General features: G+C 38.6%; 1 protein-coding gene across 8 annotated transcripts in view; it reads left to right on the top strand.

The window, feature by feature from the left end:
- Positions 1–13,885, top strand: part of LOC308475861 (uncharacterized protein) — a 67,095-nt gene that overhangs the window by 31,539 nt on the left and 21,671 nt on the right. For 6 of the 8 annotated variants that reach the window (XR_013985415.1, XR_013985416.1, XR_013985418.1 and 3 more), the window contains 2 exons: positions 3,713–3,815; positions 4,985–6,563. Coding sequence is in view for 1 of the 8 variants with exons in the window: in XM_081003341.1 (XP_080859467.1) it covers positions 3,713–3,815; positions 4,985–5,038 (157 nt within the window). In the remaining 7 variants the exon portion in view is untranslated. Of the gene's footprint in view, positions 1–3,712; positions 3,816–4,984; positions 6,564–13,885 lie in introns of those variants that run through there. The other 2 variants (XR_013985417.1, XM_081003341.1) reach the window with 2 other exon arrangements.

Here is a 13,885-nt window from a genome sequence, read left to right as displayed (position 1 = left end):
GCCCAGTCTGTTCCAGTTTGAAAAATTGGAGTCTCTCTTTGTAGGATTTATTGGGTTTTATATTTTATTTTGGATGCAGAATTTTGGTGGGAATGCTGTGAAGTGAGGCAAGAACATCTATATTTGAAGACTGCTGGGAAGTAATGCTATTGTTTTAAGAGAGGGATGCTATGGCCTATTCCTTACAGATGGTGAAAATACCTATTGCACCCACACTTGCCTGCCCTTCCTTCCTTCCTTAAAAAAACTATGCAGCTTCTTATGGTTGCAGCTTGATTGGTGTGTGTGTGTGTGTGAGAGAGAGAGAGTTTTTTTTAAAAAAAACATTTTTATTGAAAACTTTTAACTACACAAATTATCAATCAACATCACCAATTACATCCCCCCCTCTTTTTATTCCCTCCCCTCCCTCCCTCTCCCACCCCCCAGAGACTTCCCTCAACTCCCTTCTCTGATTTGTTTATACATAATTTTCTCTGCATATTATAGAATTGTACATATTCTTGCCTTATCCATCGTATGTTCTACTAATAAATTTGTGGATGTTTATTCAAAACCTGCCAAGGAATCCTAATCATTTTGTTGTCTTTTTAAATAATTTGTAAAAAGTTCCCATTCTTCCTTGAAGTCACTGTTGTCCTTCTCACATGGTTTGCATGTCAGCTTTGCCAATTCCGCATAGCTCACCAGTTTTTCTTGCCATTGTTCTTTCGTTGGGATTTCCTCATTCTTCCATCTTTGTGCTAACAAGATTCTTGCCGCTGTTGTAGCATACATAAATAAGTTCTTTGTTTTTCTTGGCAGATCTCGTCCTAAAATCCCTAACAAAAATGCTTCTGGTTTTTCCCCCAAATGTCATTTTAAACACCTTTTTCAACTCATTATATATCATTTCCCATTATTTTTTTTAACTTCACTACATTCCCACCACATATGATGCAAAGTACCTTCTTTTTCTTTACATTTCCAACATGTATTTGACCCAGTTTTATACATTTTTGCCATCCTTACTCGTGTAACATACCATCTATACATTATTTTCATATAGTTTGAGAGAGAGAGGGTGTTTAACCCCTTTTCATGTACAATTTTCCTGATCAAAATGCCTCTCTCTGTTGTAAGAAAAGAACTTGGGGAGGTAGCAGCTATGTGTATAAAAGAGACAGAGATTTTGATGGGGAAAACAATGCAGGGGAAAAGGTTAGACATCCCCTTACCCTGCTGCTGTTTTGATCAAATTGGCCGTCCACTGTGACTGCATTTCATTTAAGGAAAGAGAGGTCTCCAGTCAGGGATTTCTCCCGCTTAACATTTACCGGTACTTTCACCCAAGGGATTAAATCTGCATTAACTGTACCTCCTCAAAGTGCAGGAGGGAACTTGCATTAAGAGAAGCAGTCATTGCAAATAGATAACTAACATGTGAGGGAGAAAGTTAGGATGGGTCTATTTCTTTCTGTGTGTGAGGATACACTTATTTCATTTAGGTTTATTTATTAGGGAACTATGGCTTAAAGTGTTGCCACCTCATATGCCAAGTGAAATTAAAACAAATTAAAATTAAAATTTGATATATGGATTTTTTTTTGCTGAATTTCACACGGTCGTAAAGCATTGCTCTGGCTCTGGTGGGTAGGTAATAAATGCCATTTGAATTGGAAATGATGTTGGGCAGTCATAGTGAATGAATGCTGTGATAAACAGGAATAATGATTGGTAGTTTAATCTATACATGCCTATCTTACAAGGGTTTATTGAGCCAATAATACATATCCTGATATTTGTAGTTGCAAGAACTAATATCAGTACGTACAGATTTTAAAGGTAGCTGACCTGTTGTACCACATGAACATCTGTCCTTAGTACAAGTCAGGTCACTATTCCATGTAGCCCAGGCATGTTGAATTTGGCTAGCAGTAACTTCTCAAGGCACCAGGCAGATGTTTTCTCCTGCACTCTTGCCAATTTTTCTCCCTGAAGATCTACTCTTGCAGATTTGCTTTTTGGTCCCCATATTCTTTGGATCATCACCTTGCGGAGGTTGCATGAAACTTTTTGTTTAGATGCCCAAAGGATCCACTCCTCTTAGATTTTGTCCCAGGGTGATTGGAGACACAAATTATGCCACAATTTAGCTTTCCCGCTACCCACACCACCTGCCCTCTTACCTGAGATACCTTTTAAATGAAAGGAAGCCAGGAAATGAATCTGATATTTTCTGCATGTGCCATATGTGTTCTGCTGCTGGGCCACAATCTCTCTTCCACTTTTTTTTGTCTCAGTAGTTTAGGTTCTTATCCAATTACAGTGGTACCTCGGGTTACATACGCTTCAGGTTACAGACTCCGCTAACCCAGAAATAGTGCTTCAGGTTAAGAACTTTGCTTCAGGATAAGAACAGAAATCGTGCTCCGGCGGCGCGCGGCAGCAGGAGGCCCCATTAACTAAAGTGGTGCTTCAGGTTAAGAACAGTTTCAGGTTAAGTACGGACCTCCGGAACAAATTAAGCACTTAACCCAAGGTACCACTGTAGATGGTTTTTTTTGGCTCAGAACAGAAACAACTTGAATTGCATGCTGCCCTGCCTCTCACGGTCTTTTCACCAGTAACAAGAATATATGTTCAAGAAGAAAACTTGCCCCTCAAGGCTTTCCCAAGTCAAGTCCTTACATGTGCAAGGACTACCCCCACCACAAAAAAAGGTCATCTTTACAGGTAGACATGGAGATTCTTTGTACATGCGATGCAAAATACTTCCTCCTGCAGATGAAAATTTGTTTCTTACTTTTTGAGGCCACCTGCTGTTTTCACTGTCAGGGCTTCCAAGCCTATCATATGCCCTCCATTCCTATTATGGAGTCATCACTTGTCATCGACTGAATTTTCCAAAAATGCATAAGCATGAGTGAAAGTATCTTCAACCAACAAAAAGAATTCATGTTTGTCTGTCTTTGGAATTGTTTGATGGCTTTTCTTTTTTTGCTTTTCAAAAACTGGGAGGGAAGACTCGATTGACATTTTCTAATAATGAAAGTTTCCACAAGGAACAGATTTCTTTATTGCCAAGATATAATGGGTGTTTTTCTTTTCTTTCATATATATATATATATTTTAAGAGACACTCTTCACTTCTGCACTATAGTTAAAAAAAAGTGGTTATACCCTACAATGCAGTATTCTTTAAGCAATTAAGTTACTGACAGGCTTTTTACATTATTTACCATGATGAAAATATATGTTTACTCAACCTGAGTACAAATCAACACGAGGAGGCAGAAGTTCAGAGTAAATTTGACTAATGATGTTGTGTTTTCATCCTTGGAAATAAGAGGGTGGGGAAAAAACCTTCCTGCTTTTGATGCTGTTTTGTCTCTGCTGGAAGGGATCCGAAATGATCCAAGCTGTCATGTGAGAGCTCAGTGAAGCTGAGATCCCCTTGATTGCATCTGAACGCCGCTCTCAGATAACTACTGCCTCCCAAATAGAAATATGGCACACAACACTTCGGGATGTTTATTGAATGGTGATTTCGCTTTTCAGATATTAATGTTCTCACTTGTAAATGGTTAAAACAAGACACGACGGAGAGGAATGGCAACTCTGAAATCAAGGCCATTTTAGTTTGATATTTGACCTACAAAATTGATAAGTTCTGCCTATAATACCCAGATCTTCCAATCAAAGCTGTTAATGATCTGTGGTTTCCTTGCAGACTCTTTCCAGGTTTTCTGATCATGGGGTCTTTGAAGTTTCCGAAGTCCTGTGTGTTCCAAAGTTATTCAACATTCGCATTCTCGTTGGTGGATCCATTATGCGTGAGCATCTTGATCATTCTCTAAGACATGTTTTCTTTTTAAGTTGTTCTGTTTTTGAAAGACGAATTTGCCTAAACATGTGGGGATATGAATATTTGGCAAAGTGTAGAAGACCCTGTTAAATGTATTAAGGGAGCTTTCTTTATAGAGCAGAATATGTTACATAACTAAGAAATTAGAAGGAAATTCACTTCTACTCATCAAAGCTAAACCAAAGTACTGGTCCTTTGATAAGAAACTGACACAGATAACCAGATTGTCACCGGTGTCCTTGAAGTTCAGATAAGCTTCTGTGCAGTTGATGAAGGTTTTTAAGTCTAACATTGTCTGGGAAAATACTGGTGTTTACGTTGTACAGAGTAACTGAGGTCCAGAAAGTAGTATATGATTTATTGCACAGGGCCGAAGACTTTATGCTGAGTCAAAAGCCAGAAAGTTCAAATGAAACCTTTTGTATGAAAGTGGCAACAAAAAGCAGACTTTATTGTTGCCATTGTGTGGCTAAACTTGATACACATCTTAACTAACTAACCAATTAATTTTCTGGATTTATATCCCATCTTGTCCCCAAAGGGTAGAGGATGGGTTACATCAATAACATCAGAAACTAGTGGCAAAACAAATTACAGGACATATATACTAACATTTCTAATAGCTTACAAAATGTATTTGTGAGTCACTGTTAAAGATACATTTTGCTTCAGTGGGAGAGAGAGCAGTTATTATTGTTCCTATGGATGCATGTGAAAATAGGTTATGTATTATCTTGTGGCTTTGAATATGTCATTTCCCCCACATGTGGAAAAATAACTGTATGTGTGCAATTTTGAGGGTAAAAATGGCAGGATGGAAGGAAGTCAAACAGTCATCTATTCTCTGGTAACTCTTCCATTCTAGTCTGTAGCCACCCCAAGACTCCTTTTCAGGAAAACAAATAAGCAAAGAAGGGGAATAATTTCTTGGTGTTATGTCTAGCTTGGCCATTGCATTCAGCAATGTTGCAAATAACACCTAATGACACACCTAGAAGTAATACCTAGACTTTGACTGCAATTGTAAACCTATGTACCTGAAAATAAATGTCTGTGTGTGCCCAGTCTAGTACAGAATTATAAGTATACACTTGTGGTCCAAGGTAATAAAAACTTACTTTGTTGTTACATGTTTAGGTTCCTGGTGTCAACAAACTTCACGGACTTGCAGAAATAGAAGAACGGGGAAAAGTAAGGCTACCTGTGGTGTAATTAGAATGATGATCTGTCCCATTGACAATGATTTCCATTTAAGCATTCTTAAAATCTTAATCGAGAATATACTTTCAGTCTAACTGGAACTGGGCAATTTATTCTTAAATTCCACTATAATATGTATGCTTCGTTTTTCAAAAGAGCTGTGCCTTCTGGGAAACCTAGAACTGATTCCAACTATCTGTCTTAAGCAGATCCAAGAAATGTTTGCATGAAACTAGATGCCGGAAGCCAGAAGGCCTTTCATAGGCACACTTGTGTGATGAGTCGTCTCCTCCTTGTCACAAAGTTGCATCATTTTTGGCTATGGCCTGAGTATTTTTGGAATGCAGCATTAAGAGGAAATAATTGGCCAATCCTGAATTTTAGCCAAGAGTTCTGAACTCCTACCTAACTCTTGTCTTTCTTCTTCATATTTGTCATTTCAATCTGCCAGCGTTTCAGTCTTCCAGCCCAAATTCTTTCTATGCAATTTAATAAAGTACTTTTTTTTTTGGTAGTTATATCCCAAATGTGTTTTGGAAAATTGTATGGAAAGTCTTGTAGAAGGCGTATGAGTAACTCTGCTCACAACATGTCTGTCAAACATACTGGGGAATAATCAATTAAGTTTTACTCAGAGTAGACTCATTGAACATGACTAAGTTAGGCTCATTAGTTACAATGGGTCCATTCTGAGTAAAGTGTATTTAAATACCACTCATTGTGTGTATGAAGATGCTTTAATCTTCAGGGCAAGAACCCATTAATCACCTGGAACAGCTCCATTACATAACACAGGGATAAGCATAATTCATGTTTCTACAGTGTATTCCTATGTGTAGGTCCTCTTGTGTTCAATGGGGATTACATTATTGTTATTTAAAAAATTTTGTCACCTTTTTCAAAAAGCCCCAAGGCAACTTGCAGAAATAGAAAATGTATAAAAGAAATATTTTAAAATAAAAATTATAAACTTATACATTTTGTAAGTTTAAAACCAGTAAATAAACAACAACAAATCCATATAATACTAAAAACATGCACCCCATAAATATAAACAAAATCAAATGTTAAGTTTATAAGAATTTTGATTTGGAAAACCGTTAAAATGATTCACACTGAAATCCAATTAGAGGGATAGGAGGAAGTCACTTAACAATGTTGATAAGATTAGTTTTAATAAGATTATGATTTATGTTTGTCTGTTTGTCTGTTTGTGTGTTTATAATTTTGTGAAAATCAATAAAAAAAATTGGGGGAAAAAACAAAATCAAATGTTTGCATGGTTAAGTGCAGCCTTAGTGCGCTTGATGAACTGGGCTACCAAGTAAGTCTCTTATTTTTAGACTGTCACAAAAGTGTGGCACTATTGTGCACACCTGTGAAACTGGAACAGAACAACTCCCCAGCTGAAAAGCTGAATACTGTGTTATTATTATTTATTGAATTTATATACCGCCCTACACCTGGGGGTCTCAGGGTGGTAAGACTCTCTGAGGCTTTTGAATGTATAAAGTGATATAAAGTCTAATACAGTGGTACCTCGGTTAATATTAATTTGTTCCGGAGGTCCGTACTTAACCTGAAACTGTTCTTAACCTGAAACACCACTTTAGCTAATGGGGCCTCCTGCTGCTGCTGCGCCGCAGGAGCACAATTTCTGTTCTCATCCTGAAGCAAATTTCTTAATCTGAAGCACTATTTCTGGGTTAGCGGAGTCTGTAACCTGAAGCGTATGTAACCTGAAGCATATGTAACCCGAGGTACCACTGTAAATCAAATTAAAATTAAGTAGAATCAATAGAAAAGACTCTGTGGAACAGGTAAGAAACAATCTTTCAAATTCACAGAGGTGGACAAACTTACGGTAGCAGGAATGATGAGCGAAGGAGGAGATGCCACAGATTTGCTTCTGCCTACTCACAATGATTACAAGAGAGAAATTCCAAGCTGAATATAAGATTGTGCGCATGCACATTTAGTTGGTTGTACTTTGAAACATCGTAGCTCAGTGGCAGAGAATCTTCTTGGAATGCAGAAGTCTCAGATTCAATCCTTGTCATCTCCAGCCCTTGTCCCAGAGAGCTACTGAACTAGGTGGAACAATGGCCTGATTCAGTAGAAGGTAACTTCCTACGTTGCTATGATTCACTTACGGCTTTTAAGCATGAAAGCCAAAGCTGTACTAATTCCCAGCTGTGAATAATGCAGATTAGATACTCATTAAATTAACATTGATAGCCTATCTGATGGAAACATCATTGCTGGATTAGTGGTGTTGCACTAAATCTGAAGGGCAGGGTTGGGAGCAGAGTTTTTTTTTTAAAAAGTACAATGATTTTACACAGCAAAGATTTCTGGGAGCATCTCACCCACGATTCTCTAACTTGTGATCTAGTGAGTACAGTTGCCATGTCATGATTCAGATACCCTGAATCAAATCATTTAAATCCCAACAAAAACCCTGTGTAAATATGCTGTCATTCAAGAAAAGAGTGAAGTACAGCCGCCCCTCTGCACAGGTAGACTTAAGAGACCATGGATGCTTAATGTATTAAGAGTGCAGTATACAAGCAATGTCAGTAACAAGTTATATGCACCAATATATGCATTTCCCCATTCTTAATTAAGACGGGCGCAAGTGGTGCATAATAAGGTTGCAAAATAAACCTTGAAAGTGAGAACCTTGACAGCTGTCAGTTATTGGCTTTGTAATACACTACGCTGTTCATGGAATCTAATCTAATTAGTTGAACTTGGCTCAGTGGAACTGAATCAGAAGGCCCATGTGCAATGTTGCTGCTTACCAAAATAATAAATTATCATCCTAAATTGCATCACACTAACTGTGTAGCCATATTATATTTCAGGATTATTTCTGCTACTGTTCCCCTTACTTATGCTTGATTTATGAAAGAATATTAATCATATCTCAACACACAGTGGAAGATGGGATTGTGATGACATGAGCACTTGATTTGGGCAGTGATTTTTTAAAAGGTGAAAATAAAACATGGAGTCAGAACTTCGGTTGGTTGTATATTGTTGAAGCTCCATTGCAGATCATTATTTTATATAACTGTCTTGAGAGTGACTATAGAATCATAGAACTGTAGCGTTGGAAGCCAACATGAGGATCATCTAATTCAACGCCCTGCAATTCAGAAATCTCAACTAAAGCATCCATGACAGATGACCATCTAACCTCTGCTTAAAAACCATCTTCCAATGGAGTCCATTCCACTGCTGAACAGCTCTTACCACCAGAAAATTCTTGCTGATGTTTAGCTGGAATCTCCTTCCTTGTAATTTGAACCCATTGGTTCAGGTCCTATCTTCCGAAGTAGGACAAAACAAACTTGCTCTACCTTCCATGTGACAACCCTTTACATATCTGAAGATGGCTATCATATCTCTTCTCAGTCTCCTTTTCTCTAGGCTAAACATACCCAAACGTTGCCTACAAGGCTTGGTTTCCAGACCCTTAATCATCTTGGTTACCCTCCTCTGAATATGTTTCTGCTTATTCATATATTTTTTTAAAATTGTGGCACCTGGAACTGGACATGGTTCTCCAGGTATGATCTGATGAAGACAGAATACAACAGAATACAAGCCTATTACTTCCCTTGATCAGGGCATTATACTTCTGTTGATGCAGCCTAGAATAACTTTGTGGTCTACTAAGCTTGTGGTCTACTAAGATCCCTAGATCCTTTTCGCATGTCCCAGTGGCAAGGCCAGTGTTCTCATCTTATATTGGTGCAGCCATCCTGCCTAAGTGCAGGTCCTTAGATATGTCCCTGCTGAAATTGATTTTGTTAGTTTTCCCAGTTCTCCACTCTGCTAAGGTCATTTTGAATCCTGATTCTGTCTTCTGCAGCATTAGCTACCCCTCCCAGTTTGTCATCTTCTGCACGTTGGATGAACATCCCATCAATTCCTTGGCAGAATTTTAAAATGGCAGGGTTTATTGATCAAAATAGGTGTCTGCATACTCTAGGAACCTTGTGGGTCTTCAGGGGCTGTTCTGGATTTCCTTAATAAGACTAGAAATAGGGGTGGGGGAAGTTTCCCATAAATGTCTGTCTTCAGCCTAGTCTTCAGCCTTTTAACACTGAGTTGATTTGCAGAAGGTCTCATGGTCAATTCCAGACATCTTTTTAATATTTATTTTTATAATCCAAATTATTACAAATCAAACCGAATTACTTTAATTTGATACAATTTCTTAAAATAATAATAATAATAATAATAATAATAATAATAATAAATTTTATTTATATCCCGCCCTCCCCAGCCGAAGCCGGGCTCAGGGCGGCTAACAACAATCAAATAATCAAAAAATCAAATAATCACACAATCTAAAAATATTTCATTATAAAAATTAATTAAATCAAATTGATGGCAACCAATTAAGCAAAGTTCTGTGCAGGTTGCCAGAGGAGGGAGTCAGGCTGCGCCCTGATCAAAGGCCTGGCGGAACAACTCTGTCTTGCAGGCCCTGCGGAAAGATGTCAAGTCCCGCAGGGCCCTAGTCTCTTGTGACAGAGCATTCCACCAGATTGGAGCCGCAGCCGAGAAGGCCCTGGCTCTAGTTGAGGCCAGCCTAACCTCTCTGAGGCCTGGGACCTTGAGGATGTTATTATTTGCAGTCCGTAGGTTTCTCTGTGGGGCATACCTGCCAAATCAGGTTTCCTGCTACTGTTGCAAACATATGTTGATCATTTCCTCCTGCAGCTGCATCATTTCTTATTTAGTGGCCAGTTGTCACCCTTCACTTGCCGAGACATCTTTAATTAGATGGATGAAGTGGTAGATGATGTGACTGAGGCTCTGGAAGGCTGCTGCCAGTCAGATGGGCAAATAATCTGACTGGGTATAACATAGCTTCCTGTAGGGTGTGGCTTTCTCCCGATTGAAGTGCAGAGTGTTTGAGAACTGCAACATTCACAGGGAAACCAAAATGCTTGTTTACAAAGTTATTATACTACCAACCTTACTGTATGCTTGTGAAACATGGACCACTTATAAACCCCATCTCCAACTCCTCAAAAGATCCCATCAATGGTGTCTCCGGAAAAATTTACACATCACTTAGGAAGACAGGCTAACTAATACTAGTGTACTGGAAGAAGCAAAGATCACCAATATTGAAGCAATGATTCTTCAACATCAACTTCGTTGGACTGGTCATGTTGTGCAGATGCCTGACTATCGTCTTCCAAAGCAACTACTCTGTTCTGAACTCAAAAATGGAAAGCGTAATGCTGGTGGTCAACAAAAGAGGTTTAAAGACTGTCTCAAGGCAAATTTTAAAAAATGTAGTATAAACACCAAAAATTGGGAAACACTTGCCTGTGAGCGCTCCAATTGGAGAACAGCCTTTACCAAAGGTGTCATAGGCTTTGAAGACACTCAAACTCAGGACGCAAGGGAGAAACGTGCTAAGAGGAAGGCACGCTTGGCAAATCCACACCATGATCAATTCCCACCTGGAAACCAATGTCTCCACTGTGGAAAGACGTGTTGATCCAGAACTGGCCTCCAAAGTCACTTACGTACTCATTGTTAAAACCGTGTTTATGGAAGACAATCTTACTCAGCTACGAGTGATAGCCAAAGAAGAAGAAGACTTTTAATTGTAACACATTTGGGGCTGCCTTCCCTCCTCTTTTCCTTGTTGCCTTGCTGCCAAATTAAAAAAACCAAACCTTTGATATATGTTGAAAAATTGTGACTAGATCACTAAAACCGACATTGTGTCCATTGGTTGATACTGATACAACCTACTGCTGTAGGTTGTTATCAACCAGACTTTGAACTGTTTCATTCTCCTTTTTCCCCTCAGAAAAGGAATCCTAAACAGACACATAGACATCATGGTGATGGTGTTTCTGATCCACCAGGGCATTACTGACTGAAAACTAACGCCTTCTAATACATCACAGAATTCTCTGCCATGTAGATTAAGGAATCACATCATGGTTCCTTATCACACAAACCTATGTAGAATTGGTTCTTCAAAGACAGAAAGTGTGATCTATCACAAGGAACGTTCTATGGATACTTAATATATAAAAAGAATAGTTTCTCATGCCAAATATCAGCTCTTTATCCTAGTAAACATATTGCGGTTGGGAAAGAAATACATACAACTATATTCTCAAAGGAAATACTAATCTGATTACTGTTGTTGAATTTAACTCTCCGTTAAAAGAAAGACAAAGTGGTATTATTCTCTCTAAGATATAGCAACCAAATAAAGGCTCCTTTTTCAATGCAATTTTCTAAATAATGAGGTAAACATTAATCTCTGCTAAGATCTTCACTGCTCTGGGATGATCGGGGATGATCGGGGAACCCCCCCCCCCATCTCTATTAGCAACAGTTATCTGTGCTTTTTGGTGGTATAATGCAATCAGAATATTGCTCATCGCAGCAATTTGTAGACAGGTTAAGTAAATTAAATCACTCAATGTCTCTTTTTTTAACAGCTCTAAAGTTAAAAGTAATCTGCAAAGAAAATACACAGTTTCAATTGGTTTGTAATATGTGTTAATGATCTTTGGTAAAAAATTTCTGATAACACACTACAATTCCCTCAGGGACAGGCTTGTGAATAAGTGGATTTTTTTTTTTTAAGTCTGAAATATCATTAGCTAGTGATTTCTTTGAAATAAAAAAATCTGCTAAAGAATAAATTGCTTAGGTATACAAATGAAAAGGATGATCTTTTTTAAGGATAATATATGTTGCCACTATGCATTCTGTTGTACAAGGAAATAATTGAAAATCTGACTTGATACAAGGAACACAGTATCAACCCATGGATACAATATTGGTTTTACTGACCTGTTTAACATGTTTTAGGCAGAAATCCTGGGAGTAAGTGTCACTGAACTCAATGGAGCTTACCTCTGAGCAAATATGCATAGGATTGCAGTTAGCCATGTAGCCATCATAGCATTTTTTAAAAAAGGCTAGCCTGGGGAATAGTTTTTATTCTTTAGCTATAATGCAGCATGCCTGACAAAGACTTTCTTATTTCAGCAGGTATTTCAGCAGGTTTGTATGATGAATTTTAATTGTTCTTATTCTCTTCCAGGAGTAATTGTTCTTATAATTGTTCTTATAAACATTTTTGTTTATACCACTTAGAAAATCTAAATATTAACTGGTATATATTATATATCAATTCATTATATTAATATATTAAATAATAATAATAATAATAATAATAATAATAATAATAATACAATAAATGTATGAAAGAGGAGTCCTAGCCAGATGTCAAATTCATCTAAATGCAGAAGATCCCTGGCTGAATCTCTGGCATCTCCAGGTACGACTGGGGAAGTTTTTGAAAACCTGGAGACCCGTTACCAATCAGTGTAGGTAATACTGATATCGACCAATGGTCTGATTCAATATAAGGCAGCTCCCTATTAGCCAGTACTACAGCCCAGACTAAATGCATTCCTTAGCTATTTCATGCAGAAAGTTGTTCTGACTAGAGCGATCAGGCTTAAAGGTCAACACATGCCACTCTCTTATGAAACAAGAGGCCCCAGCATGTAGACCATCCAAGGATCTTTTAACTGCTCTGTTCAGAGTCTGAAACTTAGGCATTGGACACATTTAATAGGAAAAATCAGGCATAGGCAAACTTGGCCCTCCAGATGTTTTGGGACTACAACTCCCATCATCCCTGGTCCTGTTAGCTAGGGATGATGGGAGTTGCAGTCCCAAAACATCTGGAGAGCCAAGTTTGCCTATGCCTGGGAAAAATGCTGCACTGATCTTAAAGGTGTTTCCAAATAGTCTCCTCTAATTAATCAGTTATGGAGACTGTGATGCAAACGCATGGATTTCCCTTGCCCATAAGAGATTTCTCATTCTATTAAATGCAAGAGGAGTGCCCCACACAAAGGGATGAGTAGATGGGAGTCCACTGCTTTGCTGAAGTGAATGGAGAAGCACACACAGGGGAGAATACCACAGGTGCATCCAGTGCTTTTATTTTCTTCAAAAAAAAAATGTTTAGGGGTACTGTCATTTTGACTCAAGAAAAACACCATTTTATAGTTTAAATCGGGAAAAATAAATACGGTAAATGGACAAAAGTACAAAGATTCACAAATGTTTAGGGGTATGCGTACTCCTGCATTCCCCCCAAGAAAAAAGCACTAGGGGCAACAGAGCAAGTGTGTGTGTGTGTGTGTGTGTGTGTGTGTGTGTGTGTAGGATTTAGAATAAGCATTGTGTATATACAGCAAATTCAGATGCTGACTTATGATGGCTATGTCTCCAAAACAGAGTCCCTGGGAACCAACAGGTAAGTTTCAGAATGTTTGGGGGAACGCCTAGATTTGCAGAAGAAGAAGAAATATTTAGAGGACATAAATAAGGGAGTAGCATCTTCTGCTTAAAGCAGCCCAATGAAGATTGGGCATGCTCAGTGGCTACAGAATGCACTATCTATAAGGCGGATGGAGGGGGGGGGCAGGAAGGGGAGTAAAAAACCAGCAGGAAGGGGAGAGGAGAAACGGACCTGAGCATAGGTCAGTTGGTAGAGCACAAGATTCTTAATTTCGAGCCCTGCATTGGGCAAAATATTCCTGCATTGCAGGGCGGTTGGACTTGATGACCCTCATATTCCCTTCCAATTCTACACTTCCATGATTCTACAATCCTGAAAGATGGTATGGCTGGCTGGAACACTGAACAGGAGCATCCCATCAGGAGCAGCCTTCTGTTAGAGGTGCCTTTTGCGTAAGTGATTTGGAATGCTCAGCGCATGAACTTGCCTTACGCTGAAACAGCTCACTGAGTCCAGTT

Source organism: Podarcis pityusensis (genome assembly GCF_964106645.2).
Source record: "Podarcis pityusensis genome assembly, chromosome: 4".
NCBI classification, from domain to species: domain Eukaryota; kingdom Metazoa; phylum Chordata; class Lepidosauria; order Squamata; family Lacertidae; genus Podarcis; species Podarcis pityusensis.
This window is presented reverse-complemented; position numbering and strand designations above follow the sequence as displayed.